The following is a 19,524-nucleotide window of genomic DNA, read 5'->3' as shown; positions in this document are numbered from 1 at the left end:
TGTCTTCCCAACAGGCATGAAATCAAACGGTCATAACCGATTAGATCCTGGTGTTTGCTGTGGTTGTTGAACAGACCTAGTGAGGCTTAGCATCTGACTTCAGTGCGCTTACGGCCACATCATTGGCCACGACCCTGCTGATTAAACTCAATCTTGGATGTTTATGAACGAGGCTTGACTTTTGTAAGAACCTCACTGCATATTACCATTAATTATGTGGTGGCACACCATATTGCGTGGAGGCTCAAGTCATTGAAAGGTGACTACTCGTACAACAGCTTCAGCCTGCCATGAGATTTATGCAATAACTGACATGCTGATGAATGTTCATCTGATTCAACGGACTAGGAAATCTTCTCGTGGATAACCTCTCTACTTCCATATGCGCACTCGGTGAAGAATCGTTTAGCCCCACAATTCGGCCAAGGAGTCAGTCGTTCAAAGGAATACCTAGAAAATGAAAGTTTCAACTAATGTCTTTTGCCGTTCAATGACTCCATATAGCTAGGTATGTTAGATACTGATGGAGTTAGCAAAGGTTGGGGTGGGGATGCGTCACTCGAAAATGCATGTCTTGATTCTTTTTTGGCTCAATCCAAAGAGGTTGCGAGCGACTTGGTCGACAACTGGACAATTTTGATCCACCTTATGTAAGCGCGCTTCTCTAGACAGCTTCCCCTCGACCCCACAATAGGTAAACGCTGGCCGCCCACCCGTACGTCCTGCTGTTCTGCAATTATATAAGGATCATTCCACCCTCCAACAATTGAAATGCTTGGGACAACAAGGCCATTTCAATCGCAAAACTGGAATGCTGCGCAGACCCGCGCGGATACGTTTGAATTTCTTTGAAAACACACAGTGTTGTTGAGTTGCCTTGTGTTTCCCATTGATTCCCAAGAGAGACTTCGACTTTTAATGCCCACCATTCCACCCGGCGTTTTGTAATCATTGCCAAAATCACTTCGTCATCATTCATGAGCACCATACCAATGTCCAGTCCAGCATATCCGTCCGAATCCCACTCGACGTTCTGTATGCTAACTCCTTTTTCGCCATTTTCTCTCATTGCTGCGACATTCATGTTTATTTGCTGCGATGTCTCGTCGAACAACACAAATCCTCGATCCGGATTGAAAGGTCACCGGATGAATGGACGTGAAGGGATGAAAATGGTGTATGGCCTTCAAACTATTCCCGAGGAATGACATGTTTGCAGTGCATTTGTCAAAGTCTCGCATATTGTTTAGACTAGCCTCTTAACACACCAATATCTCCTCCATAAACAAGCTTCCAGTCCCTCAGCGAACGATCAGCGGCTCTGCCTCAATGACGCTCAAAGTATTGCATCGACTTGCCAGGCTCTTTCTCAATGTTACGGCCTAAGTTGTGAGGCATAAATTGACTGCTCTACTTCGAGGCGAGGGTTCTAGTTGGAGTCCGTTCTAGGTATAACCCTCTCCGCTGCAAGTCTATCATTGATGCAAAACTTAAACTGCGATGTAGTTAATAGCCGATTACATCTGTCCTAGTTCTACGCTTGGCATCTGGTCTCCCGGTGCGGTAACATCCATGGTCCTGGGTGCAACTGGTGAAATGAGGAATTAAGAGCCAGTATTATAGAATTAAGGGGATCTATGAGCAGGAACGAGCGGGAATAGTCAGGTGACAGATATAAGTCAATGGCACAGACTAAAAAGCAAGCATGCCATACTATAAGAGGTAGTCTGGATAACTTTGAAATTGGTACTGATATTTCGAGATCTGTTTTCATCTTCTGTCTTCTATGCATACAGTAAAGTCTTCAATCTACATCTGTCTTGTTTTATCTTCCATATCATGATCATATGTTCAACAAGTGGAGATTTCGAATATCCATGTACCCAAAACCCTTCTTGTGCTGTACGCATCATGCATCTATTCATATCTATACAATTAAATCCTTTTAAATCAATGCCTTGCCCTCAAACATGCCGTCTCTGACTTCCTTAACCACATCCCTTCTATCTCCCTTTCCGACCAAAACTATACCTCTTCCTCTCTTGCCCATACGTCCAGTTCTACCCAGTCGATGGATAAAATCAATCGTAGAGTGTGGTACATCATATAGAATGACATGTCTTACAGCTACAGTATCGATACCTCTCGAACCCAAATCTGTAGTAACCAAGACTTTGGTATTAGGTAATTGTCTCTTGACTGGAGGAGCGACCTTTCCGAATGGTACATAATTCGGTTGATTGTCTGATAGAGATCCAGGGTGGGAATCTGGTTTCGGCATGCTGAGTCTGGCGGGCGAGGTGAAAGATGCCAACATCTCACTTTGGCGTTCCTCGGGAGTATCACGAGAAAGGGCGATGGCATCTATACCCTTGGATTTGAGATAATCCGCCACCTCTTGGGTTTTCTCCCGCTCATTAACGAACACTAATATGCGCTTGACATCCATTACTCCTTTGACGGGACCATCGTGTTCAGCAGCGGCTTTACCAATGGTCCAGATAGTGTCTGCGCAAGCGAGATTCTTATTGTTACGATATGGGTCACGTTCAACATCAACAACGCCGAGTTGGACCCGTCGAGGAATAGCGTGAAGGTTTGGTGTGACTAGACGGTTAATGGAGGGGAATCGTTTGCGAAGGAATGAGTCGAGAGAGCGGGGAATAGTTGCAGAGCATAGAACGAGTTGTTCGAGCGATGGAGTGGCGCGATCGATGATTGCTGATGTTAAGGGGGAGAAACCTCGATCCAAGAGAGAGTCGGCTTCATCAATTACGAGATGAGTGACGCGAGATAAAATGTTTGGGTCGGAGTCCGCAATAGAGGAGAGAAGATGAGGGGTAGATACAAGTATATCGATTCCAGATGGAGAGAAAAGACGGTTACGGATGACTTTCCCAGAGAAATTAGAGGAAATCATGGCCGATTTGAATTTAACTGAATGTCCAAACGCCTTCACAAGTGTTCCAACCTGAGTCACCAGTTCGGATGTAGGCACAAGTATGATTGCTCTCGGCCTACCTGTTGTAGGATGTGGCATGTTTGATAAAGGTGGTGAGACCAATGTTAAGTTATTTTGTCGTAATTTCTCTTCCTGTAATTCTTTCTCATAGGCTTCGATCTCCGCATCCTTTGCCTCTGCAATTTTGATTGCATTTATCGTTGGTATTAAATATGACAATGTTTTCCCTGACCCAGTCTCAGCAGCAATCAAATACTGCTCACTCTCACTTTGCTTTCCCTTCTTCTGTTGATTCCCAAGTAAGGCCGGTATGGCAATCCTCTGTACCGGTGTCGGAACATGGCTTTCGATTTCTGGAAGAGCCTGTTTGTAGATTGCTTCCTTCACACTGTCTAACAGGGCGAATTGCTCGAAGCTATCTAGTTCCTTTATCCTATCCTTTATATCCGACCTCCTTGTGTATGAAACGGGCGAAAGAGCCCTCTGCATCTTCAATGCGTGAAATCCTCTGCTTTTCTTATCATCTTTGTCCCCGCGATCGAGCCTCGATGATCGACGTTCTTGTGCTGCTGATGGTCGTTCTGGAACTCCACGAATTTTCGCCTCTCGCAGATTCATTCCCCCGAAAGGTCCATCTTGCTTTCTCCTTGCCGGTCCCTCTTTTGTTGGCGACGAACTAACTTTTCCTGCGCCTGCCAGACTCATGCGATTTGGTCGACTGGGTAGTCTGGATCTCATGGACATAGATCTGCTAGGCCATTTTTGAATTGGCGGATTTTGAGCTGCTCTGAATGAACAAAGCAGACATGTTGTAGGTTTCTGCCGGAGCATCATTAAAACAAATTACTTTGAATGTATCAATATGTTTTTTTTTCTCCCGTCGCAGGTGTTGATTGCTTATCCATGAGAAATTATTCTGTGCTGGCAGAATTAATAGGCTAAAGGCAAAAGTAAAGGCGGTGGAATTAGAAACATAACTAGGATCACGAGTTCATCTACCGGTGACTTCTTGATAATCTATCTGTAATTCAAAAAGTACTCGGCAATATACGATAGGTTACAAGCAGTTCAGATTGTTCTTATTTTTTCCGTTTTTGAATTAGATTTACCCTGAGATTCGTCTTCCTTTGATGCTTGGCATCAATCGATATTACATCTCACCAATTTCAATCATGGTTGAGAGAGTGCAATTTTTGAGCATGTCGCTACTATGGATCCTTCAGTAGGTACTAGGTACCTGGGTATTGATACACTCCATCCTAACCACTTCCAAGCTATTTCTTTCGCTCTCCTTTGGTTTGTATACAAGCCCTGGACATTCCTTTAGATATGCGCTCGCCGTCAATCTCTGAACTATCATCTGAGAAGTTCGAGAACATACCCAAAAGGTCATATGAGCAAAATCCTATCAATTGACAACAATGAGATATCAAACGCATCCTCAATCCGGGGGAAATGAGGTATTGGTGTAGTCATTTCGTGAAAGCTTCGATTTCCTTATTCCTCTTCATCTATCCTCTTTTTATTTATTTGTTAGATCTACTCGTCGTCTATCTGTTTCATACTATCTCGTTAAGAAAAGGGTTTTAACGTTGAAAGCCATAAGAAGTCTCTTTAATCCAGGCTCATCAATGAGGGAATGAATGCATTGGAGAAAGAGCGCATGATAGAGTACTTGCGCTTTCCTCTCATATTGAAAATAGAGAGATCTTCTTCAGGATCTCCAATAGCTCGGGCTGTGGTGTGTCATTAAAAATCCTGATCCCACTTCGAATGTTGATTTTCTGGCATTGAACACTCACATCTATATCCGCTGGTCAATATCATTGAACACAGTGCTTATCTACCTTCCAAGCTTGAAAGATTCGATTATCAATTCAAGATCCAGTCATCATGTAGTTCTTGCCTCGCAAATTACACTCCTTTGGGACTTGCCTTTGTGGTTGATTGCGACCATTACGGCCATACTTTCCTATTCAACTTTAGGAAGTTGAATTACACCCGTAGTTTTGAAGCGTGTTTTTGGTTTTCGATTCTCCTCTTCTCAAAAATCACGGACAAGAATTCCAAAGCTCAAACTCATCCAGTTTCTTACATCATTCTGCTCATAATCAACAAGTCCTCGATACGATGAATCCTGACTCGACGCTTGATAGGGATTTCGGCCTAAGCTGCAGACAGTTCGTTTTACCTTAGACATACTCTTTAACTTGATTGCCGACTCTCCCTAGTAATCTTACTCTACAGAATTCCTTTTGCTGGTCCATCAAATTTTATGCAGCACTGAGTATTGCACCCAATTGTGAAATTAAATGTAAATGTGGTATATCTATCTATTTTTGCAGCAAGCCTCCTTATGCCAACGAGAAACCACAACCACAACTTACGAGCGAAGTTTTATACGATCTTGACGAAGATGGAGCTAGTGATTGTTGGCACCATTTTGTAACTCTCCTTTCAAGTTTCAAATTCAAGCATGCTTCAGAGTTTGTAACCATTTTCCACATTCATATTGCTTCACAAGAGTCTCTACCAGCCCGTAGTAGTAGTGGAATGTACTCCAAGTTTCTGACTTTCAGTATCCCGAAATGGTCACGCGTCGAGATGATCAAAGGTTTCAAGTGGAATCGGGATTGAAAGGCAGTCGTTTTCAGACTGCAGTCCGAACTACCCTTAAAATCCTGTTTCTCAATTGGCAATTTCTGACTCTCTCTACAATAGCTATTTACTTGCAGCATCTAATATTGTCGACTGCTTCTCATGGTACTTCTGGCATCACGATAAACAACTCGGACAGTTATATCTCGCTGGACTGTGGATGTCTAGTCTTGCGAGTGACCTTTGCTGGTGGGTCAAGGTGATTGAAGACTATTGTGTTCCTTCAAGAGCGAAACCGTACAGGGCTCCTACTTGGTCCTGGGCTTCTGTCGATTTTGAAGGAGAACCGCCTTGTAGCCCGGTTGTTTATCATTCAAACTTTGGAGAGAAGTTTGAACAACCTGCAAAATTCTGTATTCGTCATGCTTCAACTCAGATCACGCCGTTAGTCCTGAGACTATCCCTATATGGTTCAGTTTGTGATGAGTTGATACGAACTAAATGCATCCTCATTGCAGCCCAGATCTTTAAGCACCCATACTTGGAGGTTGATGCAAGACATACTACTCAGTTCTTAGAAGCAGATGCATTGGACGAAGACTTCGATCCTTATTTCTGGCCAAATGTCTATCTCGACGTTCAGGGTTCCTTCGAACCGTTAACGAGTAAGCCCTCCCCGGCTGTTGATATTCTTGACCTGCCCATCGCCGGAGATCTTGAAGACAATGTGCCTCGTATGAGCATAGACGTTGTTGAAGACAAGAGCCAAGTAGGTTATTTGTGTTCAGAAACAAAAGTATGGATCTGTTTGGTGGGGATTGTTGGTGGCGGCGGAATATGCGCACTTGTATTGAAAGAGCGTGAAAAGGTAAATTTTCGACGGTTTGAAAGAGTAGGATATTTGCACAACAGGGTTGGAGCCGTTGTCTTTGAGAATTACGGCTGGCATAACAATTTTATGCGAAGGGCTGAGAGGGCGGGGCAGATAGTCATTGAGATAGTGTAAAATGGCAGACAAGATCATGCTGGAGCTGTCAAACTAGGATGCGAGCATACGCAAAGACTATCACGACGGCGATGCATTGTTTTTACCAGCCCCAATATTCGTTGTGGCTTCTTCAGCACCTACCAACCTTAACCCCGTGAAATACAGAGACTTCATCCCACATGACTATCTGTCATTATATACCTTAGCTTTAGATACAATAAGAATACACTCATTAGACATTCTACATCATTATTCATGGTCTAGTCTGAACCGAGACTCAACAAATCATAACAGCCTCCCTTGCTTACGTACATGTAACTCAATTCGTCATCCCAAGAAAAAAAGACTGAGCATACCAATTATCTCCTAGTTTTGAAGATGTTTTAACTTGATATAAGATTTTCAGAGAACTTGAGAAGGAATGCTTTGGCATGCAGTGTTTCGTACATTGTGTGGGGCAACAGTTTCTTGCAAGTTGCATCCACTACCCCAAATCGTGAAACTTTTCGATACCCAGAGCGAGAGACATAAAGTACAATATCAATCGGTACCGAGTATTATAGAGAGAAAGTGGAAACGCCCCGCAAGGTAATATATCAGAATGAATGAAAAGCTCCCGTGAAGACGGAGTGTATATGTAACTGTTACGAACTTGCGCAAGGCAACTCATTTGTTTGTATTGCGGCATACGAGGTGAAAATCTACATGTTACAGATTAGTTACACTCTTTGATACTAAGTTTTTTTACCTTGGTTTCGATCTTAACCATATAGATGATATCACTACCAGTAAATATACAGCCATGGAAAGGTATCGAAGTTCGAGTGAACTTTAATGGTCCTGATCTTAGATTGGCAAATTACCTAGGCCAACGAGCAAACATATCAATGATGCTCTCGGTGTGTGCAGTACGGCACAGAATGCTTCGGGAGGAATGCGGATACGAGATAAGTGAGATAAGAATTCTTTTTTATGAAGTATCTTTTTTATCTTTTTTCCCTTTCCAGCCCGATCGGTCTGTGCATGTTCTACATTCTATGATGTTTTACCTTGGACCTAAAAGTTACCCGTATTTATTATCATTCCTGACTAGACTCCTAGACTAAAGCTAATCTAAACTAGTTTGTTTGTTGGGCTCAGATCCATTTTCGCTTCCGTAGATCATCAATCTTCTCCACGTGCGAACAACTGAACAACTGCACAACTAAACACCCAAACAACCAAACACCCAAACAACTAAAATCTTACAGGAGAATCTGATCAACAACACAAAACAAACTGAACCTTGGAAGCTTATTCAGATTGAGACTTGTTGTACAGGATCGATGTGTCAACAACACTTACACGTCTTGCATTGATCCTATCATCCGTTCTGTTCTGTTCTGCCATGCGTTCAACTGATAAACAAGAAGATACGCAAGGAGGAACCTCAGCTCTTCTTCAAACAAACAAACTCTTTGATTCATCAATCCTGAAACATATCTGTGGATCACATCAAGATATGCCCAGAGCCATACCAGATCTTTATTTATAGCTTCGTTAGTGCCAGTATATTCGAGTAAGAGCTGAAACTAATAGAGTTCGGTGCTCGGTCGTTTTGGTTTCCGATTCTATGCTCTCTTCAAATCTTTCATTCCTTTTTCCTCCTCACAGCTTCAAAATCTAATGAAGAGCTTCATGTATCAGCCAATGAGATTGGAAATTCACAATTCGGTGTCTATTTTATCCGCGATTTCAAATGACCAATTTATGAAGTACTTGAAATCTAAGGCCCCTTCTGCACGGTCACCAACCTACGCACACCCAGCCTGCTGTTATTTTGAAGCCAAAGTCCATATTTAGTAAAGGTACGATCCAATAGTTCAATCTGCACAGGACGAAAATCATTTACTACCTGCTCGATCCCACGTTCTTTTCCTGATTCTGTATACCGCAAATTTGCGTCCCCACTAATTGCACACTAAATTTCGTATGCTGATCGAAGACATGGCTTCACCCGAGAAGAAGGAACCGTTATACGAGTTCCCTTATAATCCAGAGGATTATGATTACCATTATTATCTAGACATTCCCTATGGATACGACATTGAAACTTCGACTTACAACTCAGCATTAGAAACGGCGCACGACTTTACCTCGTCAATATACGAAGATTCCTACAAAGGAAAGATGGAGAGAAGAGATAGCTTGGAGCTGGAAGCTCTGCATTCACCACGTTCTATATATACTACTCCAGAATCATCACCCACAGGACTGTCACAGATGGAAAGGCAACTGAGCACGAAAAGCACAAAGAGCTTTAAAAGCACGCCAGGGTTATTCAAAATGATGTCAATCAGGAATTTAAAACGGTCCCCTCCTCCAGAACCGCCTTCAAAAAGTATTCGAGATACATATCCTGAAATTTTTGCAATGACTTCAGAGGAATCACTTGCTGCGTCTTCGAAGCCTTCAAGGCCATTTTCAGAAGAAACGCTGGCTTCATCTCTGAGGCCGGTATCAGAAGAAATCAAGGTACCAGTGGAAAAGAAGGAGCTTGTAGGTCCACCGGGACCTCCAGGTCCTGGAGGGCCAGGTGGACCTGGAGGACCACCAAAGGAGATCTTCCCAGAGATGGACATGGAAAATAATCTAGTAGGATGGACAGGACAAGATGATCCAGCACATCCAAGGTACGTTTGATTCGACAGTGCACGGTGGTCACACTTATACTGACTCGAAAAAGGAATCTTCCGGATAAAAAGAAATGGTTGATGTTGGCGTCTGTCAGTCTGATTACATTCTTGAGGTACGTTTACCTAATAATTGTTTTATGTCGCATCTTAATTGACCAATTGTAGTCCTCTATCTTCATCGATTGTAGCGCCTGGAATTACACTCATGAATCAAGAGTTTGGTACCACTTCCGACATACTAGATACCTTTGTTGTCAGTATGTTCATTTTTGGATTTGCGGCCGGGCCACTTGTTTTGTCGCCACTGAGTGAAATATATGGACGTCAACCGATTCTCATGTATTGTAATTTCCTACTAACAATATGGTAAGTCTAACACTTGTCATGTGCTTGTCATTCAATTGAAACATTGCTCATACAACCCCACTACAGGCAACTCGGATGCGCACTTGCTCCAAACATCCATCTCCTCATCCTCTTCCGCTTCTTTGCAGGCTTAGGAGGATCCGCCTGTCTCGCTATTGGTGGCGGTGTCGTTGCAGATTTATTCCCAATCCAGCAACGTGGTAAAGCACAAGCTATGTTCGTCATGGGACCACTCTTCGGCCCTGTCCTCGGTCCCGTGATCGGAGGATTCATCGCCCAACGTGCGGGATGGCGCTGGGTGTATTGGGTTCTCTTGATTGCCTGTGCCTGTCTATCCATCTTCTACGTGATCGTCGGAAAAGAAACATCCGCTCCCGTCCTCATCCGTCGCAAAACCGCCGCTCTCCGCAAGGAAACTGGAAATGAAGCTCTCATATCCGCTTATGATGCTAAGAAACCACCCGCTGCCTTGAAAATTAAAGCGGTCCTTCTCACGGGTATCGCCAGACCATTTCGCATGATGTTTTCCTCTCCCATCCTGCCCATGCTTGCTTTGTGGATGTCTTTCATCTTTGGACTCATCTATCTCCTGCTCACATCCATCGCGCAAGTCTTTGAACAGAACTACGGATTCTCAATCGAAATCGCCTCGCTAGCATATCTAGGTCTCGGTCTCGGTTTCTTCCTTGGAATGTTCACTGTTGCCAAAACATCAGACCCTACCATCATTTCCTTAACCAAGAAAAATAATGGTGTATATCAACCTGAGTTCCGTCTCCGCAACGGTCTCTTCTTTGCTTTTTTCATCCCCGGTTCCTTCTTCTGGTACGGCTGGTCCTCCTACTACCGCGTCCATTGGATCGTTCCAATTCTCGGCCTGATACCTTTCGGTTTCGGGACCATGGGTGTGTTTGCTGGTATTCAAACATACTACATCGACACGGGAAAACAATATGCAGCATCTGCTATGGCTGGTCTCACCGCCATTCGATGTTTGTTTGCGGCGTTCTTGCCACTGGCAGGTCGTCCGTTGTATAATAATTTAGGATTGGGTTGGGGCAACAGTGTTTTGGGATTCATCGGGCTGGCTTTAATTCCAGCGCCGTTTTTCATTTACAAGTACGGTGCGAAATTGAGAGAAAGATATCCTGTTAGAGTTGATTAGGTTTATTACAGGAAACGGCATCACAGCCACGGTTTGTATAATTGCTATAATGTTTTTCGTTGGATGTTGGAGCATGCACGGCGTGCATGATGGATGGTGTTAATGGTTTGCATGAAGAGCAAAGAAAAGTATATACGAATGACGGCTCCACAGTACCAATACCCTCCTTAGAAGTTAGTCATATTTGTTATTACTCGGTTTTTATATTGGGGAGTGAAAAGAAATACTATAATATAGCAAAATAGAACAATCACTTAAACCATCTCGCGGTTGAAAATTGAAAATTGTGCAAGTGAGTGAGGAGATGGGCTTTATAGATATGAAGTGTGAATGAAATCAAAATACGTCTTCGTTATTTAATTCTACATAGTCACTTTCTTATACCGAAAGTGTTCTCAACCGGCAATAGAATACGATTTCTATTGTTTCGACAGGTCATTCTTGCAAGTGAGCCTATCGAATTTTATAATTGTGAAAATATTCATATTGCTGCTTGCATCCCTACTGTTCAAGATCGATTGACTCCCAAAATGACATCCAAGTAGACACAACCAAAATCTCAGGAATGAGCTAGAGCTGAAGGACATTTCGATTGTAAGTTCTAGATCCTGCACAAGTCATGTTGTCTCTTGATGTTGGTACAGCAACACCCCCTGTGTTCCACCGTTATGGCTTGGATATGACCTGGGAAAAAAAGAAATGGTGAAGTGTGATTAACATAACATCGGGATATGCAAGTTCATTTTCTTTTCCATCAAACAAGAAATGTAGCCAACAACTCAGGCATTAGATCAATGATATTGAAAATTGGATAAGAAAACAACAATGAGAATATAGTAGCTTGTTCACATGAGATCGCCATGATCATCAAATATTGTCATTTTGTCTAAGCAAGCTTTCATCAGAAATGGCAACTTGCCTATAATTATGCTTTTCCCTGCACCACATAAACGCCAATTTATATCCCAAACTCCATTCCCCTTCAGCACTTCCAAATACAAGATGACCCTCCTAGGAAGTCGCAAAAAGCGTATCCTCATCTCTCAAATACTCTCCAGCATCTGCCTGTCTGAAACAGACAATACCGGTAGGATCCAATCTTCTAGCCTCTTGTGTACTTCTCGCCGTAACCCCAAATCCCAATGGTGTATCGTTCATGCTGTACACAACCACGCCCTGATGCTCGGGACAATCTTCCGACCATCTTCCAACATGCGCTTTCACAATGTGTCCACCGTAGAGAAATGGCATTTCTCCATTGGCCTTAACCCACACCTTGTAGCGGGCATGTTCGGCGAGGATAGGGAGCGCAGTGATGTGAATACGGAATTTGCCTGATTTTGTGAATTTTCCTGAGAAGGATATGTTAGACATGGCATCTTTAAAACATGGGAATTGAACCACATACCGAGACAGATTCCTAATGACAACAACTTGTCTCTAGAGATAGAAGTCGCAAGGTTTGCGAGCGATAATCGTACATAATAGCATCTTGATTGTTGGACGCGGAAAACATATCGATCAGCATTTGGAGTGTTGTCCAATGGCGCAATCAAATTCTTTAACGAGTTTCCCGTATAGCCCGCCAATTTGGCAAAGAGGGTTTGAGTTTCTGGTTCTGTGAGAGGACGCATTTTGGAATTGTGGTGGTGGGATAATAATCGTTCGTGAGGTTTGCGAGATGGAAGTTGAAGCTCTAGATTGCAGAGATCCTGTGAATTTTTTTTGGCGGGCCGACTTACTGATAAGGCTGGAAACTTTTTTTTTGCGGGTGAGCGTGCGGCCGCTTGGTGCCCGCTTCGGAATATTTTCGACAGAACCCTTGTATGAACTTTTTTTCGATCGATAACTTTTCTACAATTTTCATATCACGATTCGTTTTTGCGACATAATTAAAAATGGCAAAAGTACCAGCAGTTAAGAGGCGCAAGCTTACACCTCCGCCAAATGAGGGAGAAGATTCGTCTCCGTCGACGTTAGAGAATGAGCCAAATTCGAATGCGTTTTTCAAGACGGCTTCGAAATGGAATTTAGAACAGGATTACGAAATGAGACCGCGCAAAGGAAAGAAGGATAAGAAAGAGAGTACACGATTGCCAATTAAGACCAAGGAAGGATTGATTGAACAAGTGGAAGCGCCAGTGGAAGTTAATGAGGAGGAGAGCGATTTAGAATGGATTGGTGCGGATGATGTTGAGGAAGATGAGGAGCCCGAAGAGAAGGTCGAGAAAAAGCCTTCTGTGCCGATACGACAGCAGATTCTCGAAGCAAAGGAGGAATTGGCACGTATAGCATTGATGTTAAACGAAGATCCGGAAGAAAATGTAGGAGCATTCAGAGCCATAGCAGAATTTGGAAAATCGCACAACATTACGATCAAGAAATTGGCATTGGCGACACAATTGGCTGTTTATAAAGATGTTATTCCAGGATATAGGATACGACCTTTATCGGAAGATAATATGGAAGAGAAAGTTTCAAAGGAGGTGCGAAAGTTGAGGGCCTACGAACAAGCTCTTGTGGGAGGATATCAAGGATATGTTAAGGAATTGGGCAGGCTCGCGACAGCTGGAAAATCCCAAAAAACAAGTGATGGCGGCGCAGGTCTTTCAACGGTTGCCATATCTTGTGCATGCGCACTGTTAGAAGCTGTACCCCATTTCAATTTCAGATCAGATCTCTTGAAGATATTGGTTGGAAAGCTCAGTACGAGAAAGGTGGACGCCGAATTCGTCAAGTGTCGAGAGACTATCGAAACGTTGTTCAAGAATGACGATGATGGAACTTCATCTTTGGATGCGGTGAACATTTTAACGAGAATGATGAAAGGAAGAGGATACAGAGTAGACGAAAGTGTATTGAACACTTTCTTACATTTAAGATTATTATCGGAATTCTCTGGAAAGGCATCAACGAATCATGTCGATCATGAGGAAGACAGTTTTGGAGGCAAGAAACTCAAGGAAAAGAGAGTATTCCGCACCAAAAAGGAGCGAAAATTGATGAAGGAACGAAAAGCGGTTGAAAAGGAGATGGTTCAAGCAGATGCAACAGTCAGTCACGAAGATCGCGAGAGAATGCAGTCAGAAACCTTGAAACTCGTGTTTGTGACATATTTCCGCATTCTTAAAGTTCGTTCACCATCTCTCATGGGTGCTGTACTTGAGGGTTTGGCTCGATACGCCCATCTCATCAATCAAGATTTCTTCGGTGATCTTCTCGAGGCGCTGAAAGATCTCATTGGTCATGCCGAGACAGGAGATGATCTCGAGGAAACTGAAGGAGAAGACGAGGACTCCGAAACCTCACGCAATCTCACCCGTGAATCTCTCCTGTGTATCATCACCGCATTCGCACTTCTAGAAGGCCAAGACGCCCATAAAGCTCAAGCCTCGTTAAGCTTAGATTTAAGTTTCTTCATCACTCATCTTTACCGCACTCTCCACGCCCTATCTCTCAATCCTGACATCGAACTCTCCTCTAAATCCCTCCATCTACCAGATCCAAATGCCCCCTCAACAACCGACAATAAAGTTAACATTCAAACCACCACCGTTCTTCTCCTCCGCTCGCTCTCCTCCGTCCTCTTACCCCCCCTCGCTGCCCGCGCAGTCCCACCCCTCAGAATCGCCGCATTCACTAAACAACTCATGACATGCTCTCTCCAGCTACCAGAGAAATCCGCTACCGCAATGATGGCTCTGTTAGGCAAAGTTGCAAAGATTCACGAGACCAAGGTGAAGAGTCTCTGGAATACAGAAGAGAGAAAGGGTGATGGAATGTTCGATGGATGTAGTACTGAAGTGGAAGGAAGTAATCCCATGGCAAGCACTATCTGGGAAGGAGAATTGTTAAGACTACATTATTGTCCTGCAGTTAGAGACGGTATGAAAGTAGTGGAGAAGAACGTGATTGGGTTGAGATAGTTACCTAGGTATTGCAATAGAAAAGTTAAGTAGAGTGTTGATAATGTGTACGAGATGAGGTTGAAATAAAATACATATTTCTAGAACACTTTTTATTGTATATTGATTTTATCATGAACTTGGGATCGTGAATTATTGATTAATGCAAGTATGTGAAAGAATCTGGGTATATAGTTATACATGTTCGCAATCCCTCAATATAATCTAGCCATCCATTCTCCCAGGTATAAGCTCTAAGCTCCAACACCAAAAATACACACGCTTGTCTATCAATCTGTCATTATAAGGGCGCCCGCTCCCAATCCCCATTTCCGTCGAAGTCGAAATGTGGATGATGTCCCTCTCTGTACTGTACCTCCTTACAGATGAAATCAAGATTACTTGAAAATCCGTACTTCCCACCACCCCATGCATTTTCCGTTAAGAACACCTTCTTATCCACAAACCCCCCTCAAAATCTCAAAACGACTTCCCCATACCCATTCCCCCTCTCTCCCCCATGATCCTCTCTTCCTCCTCTCTCCCCCGTCCCAAAACCACAATCCTCCCTCCCTCCTTCCCCTCATGCACATGACTAATCTGACTCAACATCTGCGCGAATTTCCGATCCGTCGTCGCCTGGCTTTGCCAATCGAGAGAAGTGAGCGCGGAAAGCGTGACGGAGAGTGCGTTGATGATTATGCTGGTTACTATTAGGGCTGGGGGAGGTTAGTTTGGTTTTATTAGGAGGAGGGAGGGGGAGGGGAAAGGGGAAAGGAATGATAGACCTTTCATGTCGGCAGCAGAATTGGGTTTGAGGGATGCGATGGAGGATATCACGAGAGAGGCGATGGAGAGGATGACGGAGGCGTAGACGGAAAATCGTTTCCAGAATTTGGCGGTGACGAAGAAGGGTTCCTGGGAGGGGGGGTTGAGTTAGTATGTTTGTTTTGGGGGGTCAGTGTAGATTGACTGATGAGAAATAATAACTGAGTTTTCATGAGAATGAAAAGCAGAGGTCTAGTCGATTTGAGTGGTAGGGTGTCTTGATGTCGTCGTGGATGCGTTTTCGCTATGGGATAATTGGGACAAATAGGTCTCTCATGTATCGATAGCATCATCCATTCCCTTCTGACCGGCGAATCTCTCGAAACTTTTCGATTCCCTTTCCCAAGCAAAACTCATTCTCTACTATCCCTCCTAATCCCATCCCGCCAATTCCCAAAATCAAATCAAACAATCAAACAAACAGACCAAAACGTGACATCCACGTGCAATCCAGCCTCCATAACAATAATAAAAAATAATCAGAAATCCCACAAACCTTGATAGGAAATAATCCCGCCGCATCAAGAACCATATCCTCATTTTTCACATCGGAAGTGATCCCGAAGCTTTGTGGCTTTCCGCGATCTCTCCTCTCCAGTCGTGCCTCGAACATCTTCTCGGGAAGGAATGCTAAGATTACTAGAATGCGATGCTTATCTTATCTTATCTCTCTTTCTCGGTAGTTGGTTGGTTGTGGCGTTTCTCGTGTATATGTATGTGTATGTGTATGCGCAATAACTCGAATCAAAGACGAAATTCTTGATGGGTTGACTGATGTGATGATTTGATGGGTGAGATGGATATGGATACAGATAGATGACAGAAAAGAGCTGGACTATAACATAACCGACACTGGAAGAAATCGATGACGTGGATGCACGACTACTCTGTACACTACAGTACGATAGGAGTGAACTACATACAAGCATGCATGCATGCATGCATGAAAGGCAAAATAAACTCAAAAGAGTTGCGGGGAAATTCAATATGTGATTCAGAAGTCGGATCGCGGATGTGCAGTGCAGGGTCGTGTGATGAGGTTGGAGCGGGTGGTTGGGAGGGGGGTGATGTTTATTGGTGGTGTTGTATGAGATAGTACCGAGTGGGTAAGCGTCTACGGCCATGCTGCATTTGTATATGCGTTGAAACTATGAGTTCGGTAGTCGGGAGACAGATAGATGGTTACTGGTGATGTATGCACGAGATGGGTTGGAGTCGTGTATCTCTTACTTTTGCATTGAAAAGGTCCTTGCAAATTCAAGGTTTATCGCATTTTGGCGGTTTCGAATCGATTCGTGAATCTCATCATGACGAAAATATTAATCTGCAAGTCATCAAGATGCGAGTGTGATGGAACAATCATTAATTCTATTCGTATGGTATTGAAGTACAAGTATATTTTGTATTGGTGATGGTATCCATCAATCTAACTTCCGTCTTTCAGATATCCATCCTCCAATCTTGAAAAAGTCGCAACCCTTCACTTCAAACTTCCGCCCCGCCTTCCTGTCCCGCCTTCACATTCTTCCCATCACTCCTCCCCCCGATCTTCTTCCACCCCATTCCCCACACAAACAACATGACTCCCGCCGCCAATCCCGCCGCCAAGTAAAAACAATGATTAATCGCCAAATTATACGCCATCACCACATTCATCACCTGATCCTTCTGTATCACATTTCTATACGCCGTCGCGCCCGCCTCAATCACCAGTTGCGGATCTACCGTGGGCGCAAATACTCGCAATCCGGATTTGAGTTTCGCGGCGAAGATTGTAGATGCGAAAGTAAGACAGAGTGCCCCGCCGAGGTATTGGAAAAATATCACGAGGGTTTGTGCGATGACGATGTTGGTCCCGGTGAGGTTGTTTTGGATGGCTATTATTACCTGTTTTTTTTAACCTAATCAGTGAGGGAATTACAGATGACAGAGGTGGGGATTGATATACCATCTGCATAGAGAGACCACGGCCGATTCCGCCGAGGACTTGATAGCCGATCCATTTCGATGCTGGAGTGGAGGGTGTATAGGTGGATATCAAACCATACCCTATTGCGGCGAAACACCCGCCCACAATACTGAAGGGAAGATAATAACCTATTTTTTGCACTTTACGAATGTCAAATTACCGATTCCAATCTCGAGATAAGATGGGGAACATACCAGCAAAACCCGAGATAATCGCAAATAACATCTGTGATAAAATTCCCGGTAAAGTGTATACTCCACTCATCGTCGGTTGTACACCCCTCACCCCCTGAAAATAAATCGGTAGATAATAACTCAATGTCAACATACCTGCCATAAATAGAAAGTTCGTACAGCAGCATGTCCACACGACAGTGTTTCTCACAAGAGATAAAGGAATCATAGCTTCATCTCCAGCGCGATATTCGCGGTAGAGAAATAGAAGAAAAGTGAAAAATGATCCGATGAAGAGTCCGATGATGTGAGAGGATGACCAGGGATACGTTGTTCCGCCCCGTTCTAGAGCGAGAAGAACTTGGATGGCGGTGGGTGCGAAGAGGAAGAAGCCGAGAAGGTCGAGGTGTTGGATTCGTTGGAGAGGGGTGAGGGTTAGGGCGGTGGGGTGGAGACGCTCTGGGATGGTGATGGAGAGGAGAAGAAGACTGACGAGGAAGCCGCATGGGAGGTTGATATAAAAGCCTGCTACTGTCAGTTATCATGGGACTTTCATCTTCAAGATGCATGATGAAAGGCGTAGAATTCTTGGGTTTCAAGCTGATGATCAAGAAAAATCTTAAGAGAATACACTCAAGTGGGAACTCAAGACAGCAAACAAAAGGGATATCATGCATATCCAGGGAAAAGCTCAAAAAGCACAAAAATCAACTCACACCATCTCCAACTCGCATACTGCGTTAGCGCCCCCCCAATCAATGGCCCCACCGCCAACGCCAACTGTGCCGTCGAAATCATAAACCCCAAATACACCGGCCTCTTCTCCATCGGTACCGCATGCGTCAAAATCGTAATCGCACCATTCATCAAACCCGCCGAGCCCATACCCGCAACCGCTCGTCCCACAATCAACATGTCGGACGAAACAGCCGTTCCACACAACAAAGAACCGAATTCGAAGAGGAAGAAAAAAGAGAGGAATACGTGTTTGGAACGGAAATATGTGTAGAGTTTTCCTGAGAGTGGTTGCAGGGAACAGTTGGTGATGAGGTAGGCGCTCCCGTACCAGCCGACGTCGGGGAGGGAGTGGAAGTGCGAGGTTATGCGGGGGATGGCCTGTGGTGGTGGAGTGTTGGGTTAGTTTTTGGACTTTTTGCTTTTTGTGTTGGGTGTGTATATATATGTGTAAGTCATGCTTCCAGATCTTCAGATGAAGCATACTTCTTCATTGATAAGTATTACCATAATCATCCCGGCTTCGAGTGCAATGCTATTGCTGCCCACAGAATAGCTACTTGGCCATCATCTCTACCGAATAACCACCAAATCCCAAAACGACATCAACACAAACACCAAAGAAGAATAAACACCCTTCCCCCCTCAACAATCTCATCTCATCTCATCTCATCTAAAAAAGAAGCTCAAAAAAAAACTCACAGTAGCAACAATCGTCGTATCCAAAAGCGCCAAAAACGTCGTCAGTGTAATGGCAGTCATAACCACCAAAATTTTATATCCCGAGATATATTCATGATTTTCTTCTACATCTCTTCCTCCTTCATCTTCTCTCCCCTTTTCTCCATCAACTTCTTCCACCTTGTCTGTTTTCTCTGAAGAAACATCTTCGCTTTTTGGAGCAGATTTCGGACTTATGGTTTCTCTCTTTTCAGAAGATTTGCTAGTGGGTGAGATAGATATCGTGTGTGCTGATTTGGGAGGGTTGTCTTCGTCTGAGCTGGGTGTAGTGTGTGGATTTGAGATTTCTTGGACCTCGTTTTTTGAATCTTTGGGTGGGGACATCGTATCGTTTGTGTATTGAGTGTATTGTGTGAGACCGAACTTGAATTTGAAACTGGCTAGGTATCTTGTAAAGCTGAGCTGATCTGCTGTACGTA

General features: G+C 43.8%; 7 protein-coding genes across 7 annotated transcripts; 3 read left to right on the top strand and 4 right to left on the bottom strand.

Moving 5' to 3' along the window:
- Positions 1–1,945: 1,945 nt before the first annotated feature.
- EAE97_007917 (uncharacterized protein) lies at positions 1,946–3,793 on the bottom strand (the record flags this gene model as incomplete). The annotated part of the gene is made up of 1 exon (XM_038878431.1): positions 1,946–3,793. One exon carries the CDS (start codon positions 3,791–3,793, stop codon positions 1,946–1,948), a length of 1,848 nt encoding a protein of 615 aa, XP_038730681.1.
- A 1,299-nt stretch (positions 3,794–5,092) lies between these two features.
- On the top strand, positions 5,093–6,566 carry EAE97_007916 (uncharacterized protein; the record flags this gene model as incomplete). The annotated part of the gene is made up of 3 exons (XM_038878430.1): positions 5,093–5,142; positions 5,194–5,526; positions 5,684–6,566. 3 exons carry the CDS (start codon positions 5,093–5,095, stop codon positions 6,564–6,566), a joined length of 1,266 nt encoding a protein of 421 aa, XP_038730680.1.
- Positions 6,567–8,519: 1,953 nt separating this feature from the next.
- Positions 8,520–10,754, top strand: EAE97_007915 (uncharacterized protein; the record flags this gene model as incomplete). Its single annotated transcript, XM_038878429.1, has 4 exons — positions 8,520–9,220; positions 9,274–9,336; positions 9,389–9,589; positions 9,656–10,754. 4 exons carry the CDS (start codon positions 8,520–8,522, stop codon positions 10,752–10,754), a joined length of 2,064 nt encoding a protein of 687 aa, XP_038730679.1.
- Positions 10,755–11,765: 1,011 nt separating this feature from the next.
- EAE97_007914 (uncharacterized protein) lies at positions 11,766–12,388 on the bottom strand (the record flags this gene model as incomplete). Its single annotated transcript, XM_038878428.1, has 2 exons — positions 11,766–12,106; positions 12,163–12,388. The coding sequence occupies 2 exons, from the start codon at positions 12,386–12,388 to the stop codon at positions 11,766–11,768; spliced, it is 567 nt and encodes a 188-aa protein (XP_038730678.1).
- Positions 12,389–12,652: 264 nt separating this feature from the next.
- Positions 12,653–14,680, top strand: EAE97_007913 (uncharacterized protein; the record flags this gene model as incomplete). Its single annotated transcript, XM_038878427.1, has 1 exon — positions 12,653–14,680. One exon carries the CDS (start codon positions 12,653–12,655, stop codon positions 14,678–14,680), a length of 2,028 nt encoding a protein of 675 aa, XP_038730677.1.
- A 459-nt stretch (positions 14,681–15,139) lies between these two features.
- EAE97_007912 (uncharacterized protein) lies at positions 15,140–16,100 on the bottom strand (the record flags this gene model as incomplete). Its single annotated transcript, XM_038878426.1, has 3 exons — positions 15,140–15,378; positions 15,448–15,577; positions 15,984–16,100. The coding sequence occupies 3 exons, from the start codon at positions 16,098–16,100 to the stop codon at positions 15,140–15,142; spliced, it is 486 nt and encodes a 161-aa protein (XP_038730676.1).
- Positions 16,101–16,972: 872 nt separating this feature from the next.
- On the bottom strand, positions 16,973–19,429 carry EAE97_007911 (uncharacterized protein; the record flags this gene model as incomplete). The annotated part of the gene is made up of 5 exons (XM_038878425.1): positions 16,973–17,374; positions 17,436–17,596; positions 17,651–18,154; positions 18,346–18,745; positions 19,067–19,429. The coding sequence occupies 5 exons, from the start codon at positions 19,427–19,429 to the stop codon at positions 16,973–16,975; spliced, it is 1,830 nt and encodes a 609-aa protein (XP_038730675.1).
- Between the last annotated feature and the right edge of the window lie 95 nt (positions 19,430–19,524).

Source organism: Botrytis byssoidea (genome assembly GCF_014898295.1).
Source record: "Botrytis byssoidea strain MUCL 94 chromosome Unknown BBYS_016, whole genome shotgun sequence".
In the NCBI taxonomy this organism is placed as follows: domain Eukaryota; kingdom Fungi; phylum Ascomycota; class Leotiomycetes; order Helotiales; family Sclerotiniaceae; genus Botrytis; species Botrytis byssoidea.
The sequence above is the reverse complement of the archived record's forward strand: the minus strand, read 5'-3'. Positions and strand labels throughout refer to the sequence as shown.